Raw genomic sequence first — 22,396 nt, 5'->3', positions numbered from 1 at the left:
ACACGCTTTTAGGCTCTGGAGGGCTCACGAATTCAGCGTTTAGACTAATACAAAAGGCAAAAATCTTGCTTATCAAGAAGCCAACGTGTTGACGTTTTACACTGTGTTTTGTTTGTATTTGTGGGGGCGGCTGCGTAACCTAGCCCCCGCTGCGTACAGTCATGATTCAGTGGCCAAGTAATTTCAAGTTTGAATTTTCAAGTTTATTTATTTCACTTTATCTAAAATAACATAATTGAACACAATGAACAATGGTAATTATTATAACTAAACATAGTTAGAAAACATAACGTACATGATAAGAGTTATAACAGAGAATACAATCATATAATTCAATAAATAAAGCGGGGGATCTACTTAAAAGCAAAGCTTGTATTGTGTAGGTTCCGGTTCATAGTTTATGTATAAATGAGGGTATCTGAATTAACATATTTACAAAAGCATATGATTACACGAGGGTTATCTTTAAGTGACACATTTTACTAAACATATGGCCTCGTTACCACAGGCGCAAGAAGTGGGTGGGGGCAGGGGGGCACTCGCCCCTCCCACCCCGACCAAAAAAAGTGGGAGGTGGGGCAAAACGTAGTTTCGCCCCCCCCCCCAAAAAAAGCACCAAAGGATTAAAGATGGTTTGTATTTCTTAAAGGTAATACAAAGTTTTGGGAATTCTTGAAGAGTGGGTGGATAGTGATTCTTTACAATTTTGATATATTTGGATGCCCCTGTGGATGTATTATAATCAATAGAAAATTAAGCACCTGAAACCTAAAATGTTGATAAATTTCAAATAGTGCCTAGCTGCGACCATGACAATTTCAGAATATGTAGTTGCGATATTTATTTATTTATTTATTTATTATAGTTTTATTTTAACAGGGTGGTCTCATTCAAGTTCATTTCTGAACCTGCTCTCTATAGTTTCCAAATGGAAATAGCTACCCGGTCGATTTTAGTCACGAAACATTGTTTTATAGTTTAATTGAAACTTGACCTTGAGAGGGAGCTATTCAACATAAAGAGTGTATTATTTACAATTTAATATCTTTAGACTCGATTTCAAACGCGACAACGATCACTGAATAATGTAGGATTGCATATGCTTTCGATATATTCATTTGAACCAAATGTATGACCCCATACCAAATCTTTGTATTACCTATAACCAAAAAGAACATAATTATATAACAAAACCTGAATAGAATCAGATACAAATTATATTCCATTCAAAGAAAAGGAAAGTTGACAGAAATTAGATTTCCTTATCATTCATAATGCCCCTATATATCAATGGAGGTTTTCAGGTGAAAGAATAGCACAAAATAAATGGAAAATTAAGCCTACGAAGTAACAATAAACGTTTACAATTTCCTCTTTTTTCTATTTCCCCTTCTCTTTAGATGAATATGACATACTTATTGAATAGAATGAGGAAGACAATGTAAAAGAAATTATTAAAAAACACCAAAGTCTCAAAGAATTTTTAGAAAATCTCCCAATTTCAATACCAAGTAATAACAATCGATTACAATTACATATTATGAAATACATGATCAATAATTTTAATTTTGTTTCTCTTTTTATTTTCTCTTCACTTTAGATAAAGAGAATACAAAAGAATATAGTGAGGAAGGCAAGGTAAAGAACGAACCCGAAACCTCAGAGACTTCTTTAACAATAAACGATTGCAATTACATATCACGAAAGTTCAATAGTTCAATTTATTTCTCCACAAATGCAAAACATAGGGAGCTACATAAAGTAAAATACATACATACAATACAATAATAGAACAGTTACGTTATATATGAAAGCGACTCCAGTTGGAGCAATGTATGTTTTAAAAATAAAAAAATCAGCAAATGTGGAAGGGGTAGTCAAAAATCAAAAATGATTGTCGAGGACTACCCCCAATAATACAAAAACAATTACATAATTAAAACTTAAAAGTAAATATACGGTAAACTGATTAGGTTGTACCAATAACGAGAAAGAAGAGGGAGAAAAATATCAAAGACAGGGGGAGGGGTGCATCTACCTATATGTGAATTTTGTAAAGGATGGGTTACTTATCAAGAATAATCTTAACTTAGCCTTAAAGTTGATACTCTAAGCAAATAAATGTCCCTTAATTTGTTACCTACGGCAAGTATATGTTATTTTTAAGTTTTTCAATTACTTAGTATATCACAAAAAAATTCTGTCTACTCGAAATCCTCAATTGAAATGTCTAAAATATCCGCCTCTCTTTGCATAGAAAATCAGTCACGACGCTGGTCTACTATTTATGACCTCACGTCCGGGAGAGAGTATATTCACGCACCCGGATGTTCCATAGCAAACATGTGCAGAGTGATACGATTTTCTGCATATTTTTGTTTCAAAGGCTGAAAAGTCTAATAAATCATAATTCTATGTACAATTCTTTACCTTCCCCTAGTACTTCATAGTATTAATATCAATTCCCCTTTTAAAAATTATGACATATACATGCCAACGATGTGCTATTAGTCGATATTTTCACCATGTAATTTTTGTTTTGGTGTTGAAATCGGCCCAGGCACGGAGTGAACAGTAGCTGTCTACCCATGCACAGTTCATTACCATACACTGCAGCGATCTCCCGATGGTTTCTTCTTCCTTTTTCCCATGTCTTTCGCCTTCCTTGGCCATGAACATCCTTCATCTACCAATTCTGACACCGGTAGTCAGGAGCAAGTCTTTGTTAGTTGTTTTTCTTAGCTGGCAACGTCACTTTCATTCTCTTGCAATTGCCGATAAACATATAACTAGCGCACGTACGTTCCATCACAAGCAAGCAGCGCCTAGAGCAGCGGCTTGGTCTTACCTCCCGATTCTGCTCGCTCCACGAACGTTCATGCAAGAGCCGCATCACTCGCCAAAATATTATAGAGGAAGCGCGCTTGCATGATCTCGTTCAAGTTTGATATTTTACAACATAAAATGTTTAACTGGTACTGTATCCTTTTTTGAGGCAGTCACACACATCTATGATAAGTACTATCATAGTTCTAGACCTATTCGTTTTACAAAACTGCTCATGTACATCTGATGACAATAATTTATAATGCATCCGCCTATTCATAAGTGCACGATTTAACTTTAATTCCTAAGCAGTACTCGTCTTAAATCTCTACCAAATAGGTGAAAATGAGGATATAAAAAGAAATCAGCGACTGGAAAATGTTGCTTCGTTATTCTTCATTCAAATGAAAACAGAAAATCCATCAAATATACTCCTTAACAACAACAAATCTAAGCTCTGACAGGATAGCATTTACGTAGGGATATCACTGCCATTCACTCTCACTGAGCCCACGACTCCCGTTCGTGACGTCACGGATAGAGGCCCGACTCTACGTGCACTTCCGGGTTTCAGACTTAGATATTTTGGTAGAGTTTACTCGAATAAATTCATTATTCTAAACTTGTTTTGTCGGGTGGACACCATTTGGTGTTATTATGGGGGTTAAAAACTTTCTATTTATGTAATTGTCTCAGTATTTGTGATTGTCTTAGAGTATCAGCTTTAAATAAATACAATGAAGAACAATTTTTGATGTCAGGTGGAAGACGACTCCATAACAAAGGTCCATTGAAGGTTATCCGTTTTTGTAAAAAAAAAAAAAAAGTCGTAGCTATGGGTATAAGGAAACTACTTGCATTTCTTGTAGCATATGAATGAATAGAAGAGTTCAATACATTTTAATTGTATCTCTATTTTTATTTGTATTTCACTTTAGCTGAAGATAAGAATCATCCACGTAACCACGGCGACAACATAAACAACAACCCCGACAATCAATCCCCAGTTGAACCATTTCTTGGCTGAGAGAGACGCTGCATTGGCCGCATCGTAGTTGCCTTGAATATAGAAACTATCAACCTAGACAATAGGAATGATAATGATAATAATATTGATAATAATAATAGTAATAATGAGAATAGTGATAATAATGCTAATAATCATAATAATCATGATAATAGTAGTAATACAAATAATGATAACAATGATGATAATACAAATAATAATACTTAAACTGATAATTACAATAATAATATTGATAACAACAACAATAAAAAAATGATAATTGAATAACTATAATGATTGTAATAACAACAATAACAATACCAATAATAGAATAACTAATAAAAATAATGATAACAATAATAAGAATGATAATAACGATAAAAATAATATTAATGATACGAATGATAATAACGATTATAATAGTTTGGCAATTGTGCTATTACTTAAACCCCATCAATTGCCAAGTACCCATTACCACCTTTGTGGAGAGTGACAAATGTCGATTTAATATCTTGCCAAAGTATAGTGCCAGGCTAGGATCCCACACCTTCTTTTCGATATCAGGGCTCGAATTACCCACCGGCAATCGGCAATTTGCCGCAATGCCCCTCTCACTGGCCGGAATGCCCTTTTCAAAATCAAACCGTTTACGGCCACAATATTTTAATCCACAAAAGTTTTGCCGACATTATAGTCATCGTAAGCCAACCCGACTTGTAATGTTAAAAAAGGTTTTGTTGCCCATACGGAGCTCTAAAAACAATGATAGTCGGCAAGGTTTTGTTGCCCCTCCGGAGCTCCAAAAACAATGATAGTCGGCAAGGTTTTGTTGCCCCTCCGGAGCTCTAAAAACAATAATTATCGGAAGGTTATGTTGCCCATACGGAGCTCCAAAAACAATAATTATCGGAAGGTTTTGTTGCCCATACGGAGCTCCAAAAACAATGATAGTCGGCAAGGTTTTGTTGCCCCTCCGGAGCTCCAAAAACAATAATAGTCGGCAAGGTTTTATTGCCCCTCCGGAGCTCTAAAAACAATGATAGTCGGCAAGGTTTTGTTGCCCCTCCGGAGCTCCAAAAACAATGATAATCGGCAAGGTTTTGTTGCCCCTCCGGAGCTCCAAAAACCATTATAGTCGGCAAGGTTTTGTTGCCCCTCCGGAGCTCTAAAAACAATGATAGTCGGCAAGGTTTTGTTGCCCCTACGGAGCTCCAAAAAACAATAATAATCGGCAAGGTTTTGTTGCCCCTCCGGAGCTCTAAAAACAATAATTATCGGAAGGTTTTGTTGCCCCTCCGGAGCTCTAAAAACAATTATAGTCGGCAAGGTTTTGTTGCCCCTACGGAGCTCCAAAAACAATAATAATCGGCAAGGTTTTGTTGCCCCTCCGGAGCTCTAAAAACAAAAATTATCGGCAAGGTTTTGTTGCCCCTCCGGAGCTCCAAAAACAATGATAATCGGCAAGGTTTTGTTGCCCCTCCGGAGCTCCAAAAACCATTATAGTCGGCAAGGTTTTGTTGCCCCTCCGGAGCTCTAAAAACAATGATAGTCGGCAAGGTTTTGTTGCCCCTACGGAGCTCCAAAAAACAATAATAATCGGCAAGGTTTTGTTGCCCCTCCGGAGCTCTAAAAACAATAATTATCGGAAGGTTTTGTTGCCCCTCCGGAGCTCTAAAAACAATTATAGTCGGCAAGGTTTTGTTGCCCCTACGGAGCTCCAAAAACAATAATAATCGGCAAGGTTTTGTTGCCCCTCCGGAGCTCTAAAAACAAAAATTATCGGCAAGGTTTTGTTGCCCCTCCGGAGCTCTAAAAACAATGATAGTCGGCAAGGTTTTGTTGCCCCTACGGAGCTCCAAAAACAATAATAATCGGCAAGGTTTTGTTGCCCCTCCGGAGCTCTAAAAACAATAATAATCTGCAAGGTTTTGTTGCCCCTCCGGAGCTCTAAAAACAATGATAGTCGGCAAGGTTTTGTTGCCCCTACGGAGCTCCAAAAACAATAATAATCTGCAAGGTTTTGTTGCCCCTCCGGAGCTCTAAAAACAATGATAGTCGGCAAGGTTTTGTTGCCCCTACGGAGCTCCAAAAACAATAATAATCGGCAAGGTTTTGTTGCCCCTCCGGAGCTCTAAAAACAATAATTATCGGAAGGTTTTGTTGCCCCACCGGAGTTCTAAAAACAATTATAGTCGGCAAGGTTTTGTTGCCCCTACGGAGCTCCAAAAACAATAATAATCGGCAAGGTTTTGTTGCCCCTCCGGAGCTCTAAAAACAATAATTATCGGAAGGTTATGTTGCCCCTCCGGAGCTCTAAAAACAATAATAGTCGGCAAGGTTTTGTTGCCCCTCCGGAGCTCTAAAAAAACAATAATTATCGGAAGGTTTTGTTGCTCCTTCGGAGCTCTAAAAACAATAATAGTCGGCAAGGTTTTGTTGCCCATACGGAGCTCTAAAAACAATAATTACCGGAAGGTTTTGTTGCCCCTACGGAGCTCTAAAAACAATAATAGTCGGCAAGGTTTTGTTGCCCCTTTCGGAGCTCTAAAAACAATAATAGTCGGCAAGGTTTTGTTGCCCCTCCGGAGCTCTAAAAACAATAATTACCGGAAGGTTTTGTTGCCCCTACGGAGCTCTAAAAACAATAATAGTCGGCAAGGTTTTGTTGCCCCTCCGGAGCTCTAAAAACAATAATAGTCGGCAAGGTTTTGTTGCCCCTCCGGAGCTCTAAAAACAATAATTACCGGAAGGTTTTGTTGCCCCTAAGGAGCTCTAAAAACAATAATAGTCGGCAAGGTTTTGTTGCCCCTCCGGAGCTCTAAAAACAATAATTACCGGAAGGTTTTGTTGGCCCTACGGAGCTCTAAAAACAATAATAGTCGGCAAGGTTTTGTTGCCCCTCCGGAGCTCTAAAAACAATAATTACCGGAAGGTTTTGTTGCCCCTCCGGAGCTCTAAAAACAATAATAGTCGGCAAGGTTTTGTTGCCCCTCCGGAGCTCTAAAAACAATAATTACCGGAAGGTTTTGTTGCCCCTACGGAGCTCTAAAAACAATAATAGTCGGCAAGGTTTTGGCGCCCCTCCGGAGCTCTAAAAACAATATTTATCGGCAAGGTTTTGTTTCCCCTCCAGAGCTTTAAAAACAATAATTACCGGAAGGTTTTGTTGCCCATACGGAGCTCTAAAAAAAATGATAGTCGGCAAGGTTTTGTTGCCCCTCCGGAGCTCTAAAAACAATAATTATCGGAAGGTTTTGTTGCCCATACGGAGCTCCAAAAACAATAATTACCGGAAGGTTTTGTTGCCCCTACGGAGCTCTAAAAACAATAATAGTCGGCAAGGTTTTGGCGCCCCTCCGGAGCTCTAAAACAATGATAATCGGCAAGACTTTGTTGCCCCTACGGAGATCTAAAAACAATAATTATTGGCGAGACTTAATTGCCACTATGGAACTCCTAAATTAATTGGCGGGACTTAATTGCCGATACGGAGATATGAAAGAATGTCATCCAAATGACTGAAACGTTTGGCACAAAAACCGTAATGACTAAGGCTTAGTTTTTCAATCCATCCTTTTTATTTGGACCAATCAATATCGGGAAGTTTTGTTTACCCATCGTTGGTTTAACATCTTCACTTCGCGTTGTGACCTTTTTTGGTGCGTTTTCACAGTTTTTAATCAGTGAAAAACTTGGATTTTTCTCGGGAGGAGGGTCTGGAATTAAATCAGAAAAGGATTAAGAGTCGAGATAATGGTACAAAGAATCGTCTTCTTTCCCATACGTTTTAATTAAAACGTCATAGCTTCCGCCCATCGCGCGGGAGGGGTGTGAATTGAGTTCAGAAAAGGATTAATACCGGTAGTCGAGACGAATCGTCTTCTTTCCCTAATAATTTATTAAAAACGTCTAAGCTTCCGCGCTTCCCTTGGAATTCAGAAAAGGAAAAAGAGTCAAGAACGGTACAACGAATCGTCTTCTTTCTCTAATAATTCAATGAAACGTCAAAGGGGGAAACTCCCCACTCCCTCCAGCTCCCCCCCCCCCCCCAATTTTTTTTTGAAAAGCATTTTAAAGAGAAATAGAAAGAAAGAGAGCAAGAAAGAAAAAATAGTTAACTACCAGTTTCTCAACAAAATAAGGTATCAAAAATTGCTCATCTGACATTAATTAAACGCCTAAAACCACTGAGCTTCCGTGGGCTGTGGGCTCTGCCCCCGGGACCCAACCAAGGGCCCCTTGATACTCGTCTGACTGCAATTTAGTGCCTAAAACCCTTGATCTTCTGGGGGCTCCGCCCGCTGGACCTCACGCCAATCAGTGTCCTGCCAGTGTCACAAATAAAGTATAACAATATGTTCATCTGACCGTAATCAAATAGCTGAAACCCCTGAAATTCAGGGGTTTCTGCACCCTCGACTCCACCAGGGGCCCTGAGGCGGGCCCCTGAATGCTTATCTGACCGTACTTTGCCTTCAACCCATGAGTTTCCGGGGGCGGACAAGGTATCAAAAGATGTTCATCTGACCGCAGGCACGAAGCCGGGGGGGGGGGGCAGTGGGGGCGCCCCCCCAAAAAAAAGCCAAAAAAAGAGAGGAGAGAAAGGGAAGAGGACGTATGAAGAAAAAGGAGCAGACAAAAAACATTTTTGAAATTCAGACAAGGATTAAGAGTCGAGAACGGTACAACGAATCGTCTTCTTTCTCTAATGATTTAATGAAACGTAAAAGCTTCCGCGCTTTGCGCGGGAGGGGGAAACTGTATTCATGCAGACGAGGATTATTTTCGAGAACGGTACAACGAATCGTCTTGTTTCTCTAATAATTAAATTAAATGTCAAAGCTTTTGCGCTTCGATCGCGCAGGAGGTGGGGTAACTGAATTTAGACAAGGATTAAGAGTCGAGAACGGTACAACGAATCGTCTTCTTTCTCTAATGATTTAATAAAACGTAAAAGCTTTCGCGCTTCGCAAGTGCGGATTGGGGCGGGGGGGAACTGAATTCAGACAAGGATTAAGAGTCGAGAGCGGTACAATGAATCGTCTTCTTTTTCTAATGATTTAATGAAATGTAAAAGCTTCTGTGCTTCGCGCGTGCGGATTGGGGCGGGGGGGGAACTGAATTCAGACGAGAATTAAGAGTCGAGAACGGTACAACGAATCGTCTTCTTTCTCTAGTGATTTAATGAAACGTAAAAGCTTCCAAGCTTTGCGCGGGAGGGGGGGGGTGAATTTAGACGAGGATTAAGAGTAAAAAACGGTACAACGAATCCTCTTCTTTCTCTAATGATTTAATGAAACGTACATGTAAAAGCTTCCGCGCTTTGCGCGGAAAGAGGGGGAACTGTATTCAGACGAGCAGGCACGTACGCAGGTGGGGGGGGAGGGGGTTTGGGGCGTTGAACCCCCCCGCCCTTCGGTTTTTTTTTATGTCTGTATTTTGGAGCAACCCCCCCCCCCCCTTTTTTGTGATGTTTTTTTTTTTTTTTAAATGAAACACACACACACAAAAAAATTATGCCAATGGCTGATCCAAAAAAGGTGACCCCCCCCCCCCCCCACCCCAACGGGAACAAAATGTCAAATTTTCAAATTTCGAGACCAAAAAACAAAAAAAGTGTCCTCTTACCCCCCCCCCCCCCCCCCCCCGCTTATTCAGCGGCTGGCTGAGTCGTTGCGATTTTTTTTTGGGACAAAAAAAAAAAAGTGGGCCCCCCCCCCCAAGAAATCCTGGATCCGCCCCTGGGTGCACATATCCCCCCACCTTGAAAACAACGGCGTGAGGTGATTTTACGCGCACTTTCCACGTTGGCCTTAGTGCCCCTTAGGATAGATTTGTGCCCCTTTCAGTGGATTTGTGCCCTCTCAAAAAAGTGGCCTTGACCCAAATTTGATGTAATTCGAGGCCTGCGATATGTACCTATGATTATGTTATGTTCCTTTGTTCGATTTTAATATTGAATAAAGTGATGATATGATGTAATGCTTACCTACTACGTCAGTGTCTAGACATTGTACAGTATCAATAATGCAAACAAATTACTAATTAATCTATCTGTGTAAATGAAAAATTGTATTTGCATAATCTGTTCGAACTTTGGTCATTCTCATCATGTTTATATTTAGAAAATATTTCAGGAAAAAACGGTGTGTTTGGAAGCAATGGTTTCTAGAACGATTTCTTAACCCGGTAATGGTAAGACTCCAATGATCAGACCCCCCCCCCCCCCCCCCCATTTGCCTACATTGTTTTAAATGTAATATTATTTTTTTTAAATGGGAATTATTCCTGATAAGCTACTTGGGCTTCTGCTTTTCCCCCATCCAAAAACTAGTTGTCCATGTTTACTCATAATTTCTCCCTCGTGTCTAGTTTTTGTTTTGTATATCTGCTTCTTCGTTCGTGTATTCCTTTAAGAAGATATGTACATTTTTTATAATTTGCATATTTTTTTTTACTTGAATGTTTAAATGAAAGAAATGAAAAGTCGGGTCAATGATTTTGGCGAGTAATGAAGGGGGACGGGGGAGAGGGGTGTCAGGTTTGAAAGACACGAGTTCTGTATAATTAACTCATATCCTGCCATAATCTTGCAAGCACGCTACCGTTAAAATGCTCTGTACACGCGAGCAAGCTACCGCTTCGCTGCTTCTTGCATGTTTGCAAGCATTCGTATAATAGCAGTTTTGTTCATGCCCATTGTACTGTGCCTAATGTTTCGCACGTGCTATTGAAAGTACCATCGCGTTAATCCGATTATCTCAAAATAAACTTGGCACTGGAGGGATTTGTGGCTTGGCACAATGGGGATTAGCCCTGTGGTAGGATAATAGTTCATGTGACATGATTTTACCTGTGAGCCTTTCACGACACCGATGATCCCAAAGATACAGCAACAGAAGAGTAGCATCAGGACGTTATGGATGATGAAACTCTGTGGCCTTGGAGGCGCTAAGCCTTGTCGTGTGATCATTGTAGTGACAGGTACCTGGAAAGAGAAAAGAGAGGGGTAGATTGTGTTGGATTGGATTAGATTGGATTCGATTGGATATATTTTCTTCTGCATTATACAGTCCGTATGAAAAAAGGGTACCCATAAACATGCTTCAAAAAGAATAAATGCTTTGATTTGTTATCCAGTAACCTCACCTTGACCTCATACTAAAGTCAAAGACGTGAATCAAGCATTCGATTCCTGGGACCCGTTTCACAAAACCTTTTTTTTTTCAACGTCAAATGACAAAATTCAGCGACAAATCTGCTGATAATCAATCAGGAGCTAGGATTTCAGTAGCTTATAACAAAAACTGTCATTTGTCACCGGTGACAAGTTTCGTGATCACCCCCAGGTATCAATTTGAAAAATAACTTTATTTTTGTTTGTATACGTCTTATAATAAGATTTAACTTTTTATTGTGTAATAAAATATATAATTCTTACTGCATATTTATATTCAAATCAAAGTAACATTCATTTCTTTACAGCTACCCCCCCCCCCGCGTAACTATGTTAAGGGTGGAATTCGTTTTCACTGGCTGCCTGCTGTAGCAACAAACATAGTTGATAAAAGACTTAACTCCGTTTCGTTGACGATCAGCCATGCATTAAGTCTTTCGTCTTGTGTGTGCATGACGTATCATCAACGAAACGGAGTCAAGTCTTTTGTGAACCCTGTTTGTTGCTATGGCAGGCAGCCAGTGAAAATGAATTCGTTTAATCAAATTATGAAAATGCAAGCACTTCTTTAAACGAACAGAACTTTGTTATTTCTAGCTCATTTATGCTGATTGAGGTGTCATATGAAAGGGCAGAAAATAAACTTTCTAGAAATGTGACTTTCTCTTTGAAATTTAGATTCTGTCCGCCAAATGACTTTTTGGTTTCCTCTCTTCAAATTGCTTTCAATAACTCATGCGTGAATTTTGCATCATATGAGTTGCATCAAATGAAAGAAGAGGATATAGGCTTTAAAAATATGTGTCAATTATTAATTATAACTGTGATTAAGTTATAATAAAACATCGATAATTCTCCCTTTTTTCTGGGACGCACTGTAAAGTGTTTTTACCCTCATTTCTATCATTTCCCGGGCATTAGCCAAGCGGCCCTAAACAAACAAAAAAAAAAAAACTTATAACACAAAAATAAACAAAAGATAAATAACTATAGGCCTATATATTTGATATGAAGAAACTGCTTCAACTTCTTTTGAAAGAATTAACAGACTTGCATTCAAAGACATCTTTAGGGATGGAGTTCCAAATCACAGGGAAGTTATGTCGTACTGATTTCATTACCTTATTTGTTTTTACTGGCCATAAGTAAAAAAATTAAAAAAAATAAATAAATAAATAAATAAAAAAAAAAGCCTTAAAACAGGTATTGTGATTATGTATCTGGTAAAAAAGACTGAACATCTAAAAAATATTACAGGTAATTTATTTTGAAAGTAAAAGGAGGGCAATGGAGTAATAGCACAAATCAAAATGATTAAGAAATTTCAATTTTTTGAAACAATGGGGCAGAATGGGCACGATATTGACATTCCAGGCTTATGCGAAGGGCTTTCTTTTGGTGCAATTTAACCCATTGCTTACTGGAACGTGGTGGACCCTGTGTTAAGTCTATGGGAATTAGATAATTCAGTAGTCAACGGGTTAAAGTATGAAGATGTCTACTTACGCCAACAGTCATTGGTTGGACCATTGGAGCAGGATTATATGCCGGAGGAGCACTTCCATCCATCGGGGCGGTGGGCCCGGCGGGGTACCCTGCGTTGTTGTATGCTGCGTTGCCGTATGCCGCGTTGCCGTATGCCGCGTCGCCGTATGCCACATTGGTAGACGGGTCGTATGTCGGGTTGGTAGGCGGGACGTACGTCCCATTGGTCCCATTGGTAGATGGGTCGTATGGGTTAACTTTGGTTTCTACATTGGTCCCATCGGTAGATGGGTCGTATGGGTTAACTTTGGTTTCTACATATCAGATAGAAGGGAGAGGAGAGGAACAGAGAGAGAAAGGGGGTGCATAGTGAGAGTGGTAGAAATAGAGGGAGAGTGGGCAAGGGGGGGTCGGGTGAGAGGGGCAGATATGGAGGGAGGGAGGAAGAGCAATAGAGAGAAAAGAGAGAGATAGAGAAGGAGAGGTATAGGGAGAGATTGAGAAAGAGGGAGAGAAAGAGAGAGAGAGAGAGATAAGAGAAAAGGGGTGGCGGAGTAGAAGGATGACAGAAAAAAATAAGACGTTCGTTAAATTTATATTAAACTGTTTGTAGATATTATGTAGAGATTTCCCTCCAATATAAAACCATAAAAAAATATTTAAAATATATTAACAAATCAGCACCTTTGAAATACCTTATTAAAATCTTTGCATTATTTTTGTACAACTTGTATTATTCTATGTATTTTTAAAGATTGCTTGCAAAGAGTGAACAATTCAACCATTGGTTGCCACTCCATTTTGCAATGTACCATCAATTCATTTTAAAAAAGGAAAATAAATGACATTAAATTAAATTTTGTCGATTGATATCCAGGGTTCTTATACGTATAAAAACTACACCTCCAAATACCAAGTGAATTAAGTGAATTTAACAGTACAATAATGATTCGTGATATTAATCTGATAATAATTCGATTGGCTTAGTTGGGGCTCTCTTCATAGGGACTATAGCCGTGTGACCAGCTATTAATATTTATCTGTTGATTCCTGAACTGACAATGGTTCCGATTGCACAATATATACCAAGAAAAAGAAAAGTTAATACAGATGTGTAATAAGAATAATGATAACGTTTTACTTATATAGCGCTTTTCGTATGAGATTCATATCAAAGCGCTTTACAATATTGTTGCAAGTAAAACTAAACAGAGTAATGGCAAGAGAACAAGCTTAAAGTGATATTATACAAACAAACGATAACAAGGTAAGGTTACAATTTAAGAACTAGGTTCAGGTTGAATATGCCTTTTCCATTAGATAGGTTTTTAATTTTGATCTAGACAAAGTATAATAATAATACATGATGCTAATCTGAAATGATCAAGACACTTCACACAATATATAGCTTACCTTCCATTGCGTTCACTTCTTCAGTTCTTGTCTAGTCTTTGTACACAAATGTAAGCTAGCCTAAGTCTAGAGGTATTGAGATAGGTCCAAATCCACCAAACTGTTCACTTGAAGTAATATTTATATAAAGTATTTTAAAGATGACACCGTTTGTTTTCCAGTCTCCGGTTTTAATCTTTACGCGCCTGGCGAACGTGTCCTTCACCGAGTTAATGTCCTCTGTTTGATGGTACTGCGCTCTTTATACACTATACCGACGAGTATCATGAGAGAAACGTCATAATTAATATTCTTATCTAATTGACGTTCTTGCGTCTCACCCAAAATAAAACAATGCTATCTTATCGGTGCACTTGACATTGGAACAACCATAAACGCCTGCATCGTAATCACCTATGACGTAGAATTCATATTTCTAGGTGAGGCTGGAACGGATTGAATGGTTGACATCATAAGCGCCGGGAGTGTGGGGGGGGGGGGGCAGGCGGGCACTCACCCCAACCGAAAAAAACGCCCCGCTAAAAAAAGAGGGTTTGCATTTTTCAAACAAAAGAACATACAAACAATAAAAACTGAATTGAATCACATATAAATTATATTCTATTCAAAGAAAAGAACGGTTAACAGGATTTAAATTTCCTATACATTCCGCATGGCCCCATTCATCAATGGAGGTTTTTATAATAGCGATACGCGCATATCTTAGAAATATTGTGAGATGATGGGAAATCGTGTGTTTTTTATCATAGAGGTGAGCAGACATGAGCCCCTGAAGACTGGCGCTCTCATAAGGGAGAGTGGTTGGGAGGGGGGGGGTATTTCTAATTTGATACCAGTGATTTACTAATGTTGCTGAAATGACATGATTTTCCGGTATTTTGGGGTAAACCGTACCTTTTTATGCGTTTGTTGGAAAATTACAAATTCCCAAATTTACAGTCGGGCGAAAAATATGCTTATTTAGAAGCCTTCATGTCAAGGCATGCAGAACGTCGGGGCTCGGGGAGTCAAGCCTCCGCCCCCCTCCCCTCACGATTTTGAAAAAGTATGTTAAATAGACAAAGAAAGAATCAAAGAAAACAAAACGAGTGACCCGCCAATGTCACAAAGGTGGTATTGAAATATGCTAATCTGGCCGTAATTAAATGCCTAAAACCCTATTTTACGGGGGCTCTGCCTCCTGAACTCCACCTAAGGCCCCTGGGCGGGCCCGTGGATGCTCATCTGACCGTAATTAAATACCTAAAACCCCTGAGCTTCCGGGGGGCTCTGCCTCCTGGACCCCCCGCCATTTAGTGACCTGCCAGTATCACAAATAAGCTATCTAAATATGCTTATCTGACGGTATTTTAATGCCTAAAAACCCTGATTTTCGGGGGCGAAGCCACTGGACCCTACACCAATTTTCGCTCTTCACACTCTACCTGATCATTAAATACTCCACTTTGAAAACGTTCCGTGTGGCCTGCATGTAACACGAAAGAGTTGTGGTGATGCAGGTTTTTCTTCTACCCCCTTCCCCCCCCCCCCCCCAAAAGAAGGAGTTTTTACTCATTTAATACGCCACTGCCCCTGTAAGAAGATCCCTCTTTAATGTTTGCCCCCCCCCCCCATCCCAAACTGCTTCACGCACGCCTGGTTGACATTGTTGTTTTCGTTGTTGTTGTTGTTGTGAGATGCTTACCTCTACGTATGTAGTCCCCATGTATTAGCGAGAGATGGAAACAATGTTGTTTTATACTTGTCACACTAATACATCGTAATGATCATTTTACAGTGTTCATATATAACGCAATCATCATTTCATAGTGTTGCAGCTGTTTACCTATTTCAATGTTTTCGCAAGGGCACATAATAAAAGGGGTATCGATATTTGTTTTTGTTAGGGCCAGGTGTCCCCCGGTTACATGTTAAGTAATAACGATCTACAATGACTAGTTTGAGTTGATTGACAGATCTAGAGAGAGAGAGAGAGAGAGATCAACTACTCAATTCTGCTTTTTTCACCTCCTAAGATTACTCCTTCACTCTACTGCCTGCCAACCATCCTGTAATGAATAAATAATTCTATTTGTTCCAGAGAACCCTCATTAGTTTCAATATTGTTTTTCCTGAGGGCCCTGCAAGTATTACTTCCCTAATAATTGACTGGAACCCATTTACACCTGGGTGGAGAGTGGCAAATGTGGATTATTGTTTTTAACCTGGACTGTGATTCGAACCCTAAACCCTTTGATTAAGAGTGAAATGAATGAACACTATACCACCACACCTCCACCAAGCGCGTAGCTAGGATATTATTTTAAAGGAGCGGTAGTGAGCACGCAAAGCGTGTGAATCACTTACAGAGCGCACGGTGGGTGCAAGGAGGGGGGGGGGTCCCTTCCTTGCAAAGCGCGGAAACTTTGACGTGTCATTTAATTTCGGAGTAGGAAGACGATTCGTTGTACCGTTCGCGCCTCTTAAAGGTGTAGACCAGTTTGGGAAACGCCCCCCTCTACAAAAATGGAATGGAAGCCCATATTTACCAATCATGTAAAAGAATATGTTTTGACTAATACGTAATGATACAAAATTTGCCTGGATATATATCGCAAATGCACTTCAACATTGAACATTTGGACATATCTGTCTGCTTTATTGGGAATTTAGGTTGAGGTATTGCCATCTTAACCTTTGAAGCAAATATTCACACATTATAGAATTGATATTTTTCACCCAAAACCCTTAAACCGCAATTTTACCACTACCGGTCTTTACATTTAATCCTTGTCTGAATTCAGTTTCCCCCTTCCCGTGCGAAGTGCGGAAGCCTGACTACGTTTCATTAAATTATTAGAGTAAGAAGACGCTTCGCTGCACCGTTCTCGACTCTAAATCCTTGTCGGAATTCAGTTTCCCCCTTCCCGTGCGAGGTGCGGAAGCCTGACTACGTTTCATTAAATTATTAGAGTAAGAAGACGCTTCGCTGTACCGTTCTCGTCTCTTAATCCTTAATTTGAGCGTTCAAAAATGCTTCTTTGTCTGTTCTTTTTTTCTTCCCCTTTTTTTCTGTTCTCTCTCTCTCTCTCTCTCTCTCCTTTTATTTTGCGCGGCGTTTTTTTTTTTTTTTTTTTTGGGGGGGGGGGGGGGGGAGGGGGACCACACCCACCGCCCCCCTAACTACGCGCCTGATCTCCACGTTATCATTACACTGTGGACATACTAATACTGGATACGTATATGGCACGCACAGATATTCCACGTATAAAGATAATTCATTACAATGACACGACAGTTATGTTAATTTCTATATGGTGCGTAGGTCGGTCACTAATTATGCATTGTTTTCATACGTTGTTAATAATTTACAATGCTTACAAAGGTTAATTTTTACACCTTGTAACCTAGTTTTTTTCTTCAATTGTTTATGATTTAAAAACACAAACACGGTATATTGACTCCTGCCAATACAGTTAGAATAGTTTCTTTGCATATTTTTTTTATGGAACGATTCTAACAATAAGGCATCATATTGATATTTAAATCTTCTCGGAACTTTATTGATTAATCTAAAGAATCATAGAGATTGATCAAGAAAATTCGGAAAAGATTTGTACATTATCATACCTAAGAATACGCTATCTAAAAGAGGTGAGGAAATATGTTCCAAGTTTATGGACAAAATATACTATAGAATTTGTTCGTATATATTTTTCTTTTAACCATAACAATATAAGTTTCCAAAAAGATCGTACTTTTTCACAATTTAGAAAGAAATGTACTAACGTTTGTCATGATTTTCACCAAACGAACACGTTGTAGAAATATTTACACCCAATTTAAAAAGGAAAATTTGTGTTGCAATTTTTCTATGAATAGGTTAAAATTGGAAATTTCTCGTTTTGTTATTCATTTATTCTGTTGATTAGTTTTAGAGATATTTGTTGAAAATTCTATTCAAGAACATATTACATTCAAATCTAAGATTGCAGAACTGTAGCGCATGCCCCCCCCCCCTCATCTTGTTATGATTACTTTTTTATTTTTTATTTTTTTCTCTTGACAATTTATTTACTGTAGTTCAGATATGTATTTATAATATTTTGTTTTGTTTATGTAATTGTTCCGGACCCTACGGAAGACCAGCTTTCCCATGTCGGTTAAGCTGAATTGTGGGCAATCCACCGTATCTCATGCATTGATATGATGTTTCTATACGAAAATAAATACTACTTCTACTACTACTAGTCGGGGTTCTTTGATAATTGTGTCCTGCTCTGCACATTGTTTTGTTACACGAATAACAAATTTGAAAGAATGCAAATGAATCCGAGAGACAATTTGGCATGGCGATCGCAACTACCAGAAATGGTATTACTCTTAACTGATTCATTCTTTTGCTCATATTTCTTTTTATCTCATGTTATGAATTAATCTATTCCGTCTTCCCAAGATCTATACTTCCCCCTTCAGTATAGTATTACATTCTCTCTTTTTTCTTCTTCTCCATCTCATGATGACATCTGTCATGTCTGTGATCTCGCTTTCATTCACCTTATTAAATTCAGCCCCTACTTTGAACAATTAAATACCCCTCTCTCTCTCTCTCTCTTTCTCTCTCGTATACCCCTTTCTCTTTTTCTCTTTCTCTCTTTCTCTTTCTTAAACCTCTCTCTCTCTCTCTTATACCTCTCTCTCTCTCTCTCTTTCTCTCTCCCTCTCTCTCTCTCTTTTTTTTTCTCTCTCTCTCTCTTCCTTTCTCTCTCTCTCTCTTTCTCTCTCTTATACCCCCCTCTCTCTCTCTCTTATACCTCTCTCTCTCTCCCTCTTTCCCTTTTTGTCTCTCTTTCTTTCTCTCTCTCTCTCTCTCTCTTATACCTCTCTCTGTCTCTCTCTCTCTCTTTCTCTCTCCTATACCCCCTCTCCCCCTCTCCCCCTCTCTCTCTCTCTCTTTCTCTCTCTTATACCCCTCTCTCTCTCCCTTTCTCTCTCTCTCTCTCTTTCTCTCTCTTATACCTCTCTCTCTTCTCTCTCTCTCTTTCTCTCTCCTATACCCCCTCTCTCTCTCTCTTTCTCTCTCTTATACCCCCTTCTCTCTCTCTCTCTCTCTCTCCCTTTCTCTCTTTCTTATACCTCTCTCTCTCTCTTTATCTCTCTATCGACCCAAAACAATACCATTCTTGCACTTGAAATGTTCAGTTATTTTACCATGCTTATACACATTGATAGAAGCATTACAGTAATACGTCATCCTTATTATATATGCAATCATTTTTTAACACGAAATCGTTAAATTAAACATTACATCAACATCATAAACGTAACAAATTATGAGACAGAAAACAACTACGCCTGCAAATTGGACATAGTACCTTTAAAGGCCTCATTTAAACATGCGCAGCCCTATATGCAATTCTATATTTATAATCAATCAAAAATAAAATACAGTGGAACTATATGATGAAATTGTGCAGTACTCAGGAACGAAGTGTGTTAGAGTTGGGTATGATATTATGGAATCAATATGAACAAATTTGCAGACTTATGCATAGAATTCAAATCTCATTATGATACCATATACAATATATGCAACGGACATCCACCTTTATGAAGTGCAGACTTATGCACAAATATCAAATGTAGGTATGATATTACATAAAATATGTATGCATTTGATATTGACCATCATAATGTGCAGACTTATGCACAAATATCCAATCTAGGTATGAAATTACATAAAATATATATGCATTTGATATTGACCATTGTAATGTGCAGACTTATGCACAAATATCCAATCTAGGTATAAAATTACATAAAATATATCTGCATTTGATATTGACCATTATAATGTGCAGACTTATGCACAAATATCCAATCTAGGTATTAAATTACATAAAATATATATGCATTTGATATTGACCATGATAATGTGCAGACTTATGCACAAATATCCAATCTAGGTATGAAATTACATAAAATATGTATATTGACTATTATAATGTGCAGACTTATGCACAAATATCCAATCTAGGTTTGAAATTACATAAAATATGTATGCATTTGATATTGACTATTATAATGTGCAGACTTATGCACAAATATCCAATCTAGGTATGAAATTACATAAAATATGTATGCATTTGATATTGACTATTATAATGTGCAGACTTATGCAAAATATCCAATCTAGGTATGAAATTACATAAAATATGTATGCATTTGATATTGACCATTAAAATGTGCAGACTTATGCACAAATATCCAATCTAGGTATGAAATTACATAAAATATATATGAATTTGATATTGACTATTATAATGTGCAGACTTATGCACAGATATCTAATCTAGGTATTAAATTACATAAAATATATATGAATTTGATATTTACTATTATAATGTGCAGACTTATGCACAAATATCCAATCTAGGTATGAAATTACATAAAATATGTATATTGACTATTATAATGTGCAGACTTATGCACAAATATCTAATCTAGGTATGAAATTACATAAAATATATATGAATTTGATATTTACTATTATAATGTGCAGACTTATGCACAAATATCCAATCTAGGTATGAAATTACATAAAATATATATGAATTTGATATTTACTATTATAATGTGCGGACTTATGCACAAATATCCAATCTAGGTATGAAATTACATAAAATATATATGAATTTGATATTTACTATTATAATGTGCGGACTTATGCACAAATATCCAATCTAGGTATGAAATTACATAAAATATATATGAATTTGATATTGACTATTATAATGTGCAGACTTATGCACAGATATCTAATCTAGGTATGAAATTACATAAAATATATATGAATTTGATATTTACTATTATAATGTGCGGACTTATGCACAAATATCCAATCTAGGTATGAAATTACATAAAATATATATGAATTTGATATTTACTATTATAATGTGCAGACTTATGCACAAATATCCAATCTAGGTATGAAATTACATAAAATATGTATATTGACTATTATAATGTGCAGACTTATGCACAAATATCCAATCTAGGTATGAAATTACATAAAATATATATGCATTTGATATTGACTATTATAATGTGCAGATTTATGCACAAATATCCAATCTAGGTGTGAAATTACATAAAATATGTATGCATTTGATATTGACCATTATAATGTGCAGACTTATGCACAAATATCCAATCTGGGTATGAAATTACATAAAATATGTATATTGACTATTATAATGTGCAGACTTATGCACAAATATCCAATCTAGGTATGAAATTACATAAAATATATATGCATTTGATATTGACCATTATAATGTGCAGACTTATGCACAAATATCCAATCTAGGTATGAAATTACATAAAATATGTATATTGACTATTATAATGTGCAGACTTATGCACAAATATCCAATCTAGGTTTGAAATTACATAAAATATGTATGCATTTGATATTGACTATTATAATGTGCAGACTTATGCACAAATATCCAATCTGGGTATGAAATTACATAAAATATGTATATTGACTATTATAATGTGCAGACTTATGCACAAATATCCAATCTAGGTTTGAAATTACATAAAATATGTATGCATTTGATATTGACTATTGTAATGTGCAGACTTATGCACAAATATCCAATCTAGGTATGAAATTACATAAAATATGTATGCATTTGATATTGACCATTAAAATATGCAGACTTATGCACAAATATCCAATCTAGGTATGAAATTACATAAAATATGTATATTGACTATTATAATGTGCAGACTTATGCACAAATATCCAATCTAGGTTTGAAATTACATAACATATGTATGCATTTGATATTGACTATTATAATGTGCAGACTTATGCACAAATATCCAATCTAGGTATGAAATTACATAAAATATGTATGCATTTGATATTGACCATTAAAATATGCAGACTTATGCACAAATATCCAATCTAGGTATGAAATTACATAAAATATGTATGCATTTGATATTGACCATTAAAATGTGCAGACTTATGCACAAATATCCAATCTAGGTATGAAATTACATAAATATATATGAATTTGATATTGACCATTATAATGTGCAGACTTATGCACAAATATCCAATCTAGGTATGATATTACATAAAGTATGTATGCATTTGATATTGACCATTATAATGTGCAGACTTATGCAAAAATATCCAATCTAGGTATGAAATTACATAAAATATGTATGCATTTGATATTGACCATTAAAATGTGCAGACTTATGCACAAATATCCAATCTAGGTATGAAATTACATAAAATATATATGAATTTGATATTGACCATTATAATGTGCAGACTTATGCACAAATATCCAATCTAGGTATGATATTACATAAAGTGTGTATGCATTTGATATTGACCATTATAATGTGCAGACTTATGCACAAATATCCAATCTAGGTATGAAATTACATAAAATATGTATGCATTTCATATTGACCATTATAAT

General features: G+C 37.3%; 1 protein-coding gene across 1 annotated transcript; it reads right to left on the bottom strand.

Moving 5' to 3' along the window:
- Window positions 1–3,552: 3,552 nt before the first annotated feature.
- On the bottom strand, window positions 3,553–14,075 carry LOC100893173. The gene is made up of 4 exons (XM_003728078.3): window positions 13,908–14,075; window positions 12,516–12,808; window positions 10,686–10,820; window positions 3,553–3,907 (listed from the first exon to the last, which is right to left on the bottom strand). The coding sequence occupies exons 1-4, from the start codon at window positions 13,912–13,914 to the stop codon at window positions 3,761–3,763; spliced, it is 582 nt and encodes a 193-aa protein (XP_003728126.2). The 5' UTR covers window positions 13,915–14,075; the 3' UTR covers window positions 3,553–3,760.
- Window positions 14,076–22,396: the final 8,321 nt, after the last annotated feature.

Source organism: Strongylocentrotus purpuratus, unplaced genomic scaffold, assembly GCF_000002235.5.
Source record: "Strongylocentrotus purpuratus isolate Spur 01 unplaced genomic scaffold, Spur_5.0 spur5_scaffold_20, whole genome shotgun sequence".
In the NCBI taxonomy this organism is placed as follows: Eukaryota; Metazoa; Echinodermata; class Echinoidea; order Camarodonta; family Strongylocentrotidae; genus Strongylocentrotus; species Strongylocentrotus purpuratus.
Note: the sequence above shows the minus strand (reverse complement) of the source record. Positions and strands in the feature narration are given on the sequence as shown.

Bases quoted from the DNA above. Each gene is read 5' to 3' on its own strand.
- LOC100893173 (XM_003728078.3), bottom strand. The intron at 10,821-12,515 runs GTAAGTAGACAT...TTCTCTTTCCAG, and splicing joins TCCAACCAATGACTGTTGGC to GTACCTGTCACTACAATGAT. The intron at 3,908-10,685 runs GTAAAATCATGT...CCTATTGTCTAG, and splicing joins GTGTCGTGAAAGGCTCACAG to GTTGATAGTTTCTATATTCA.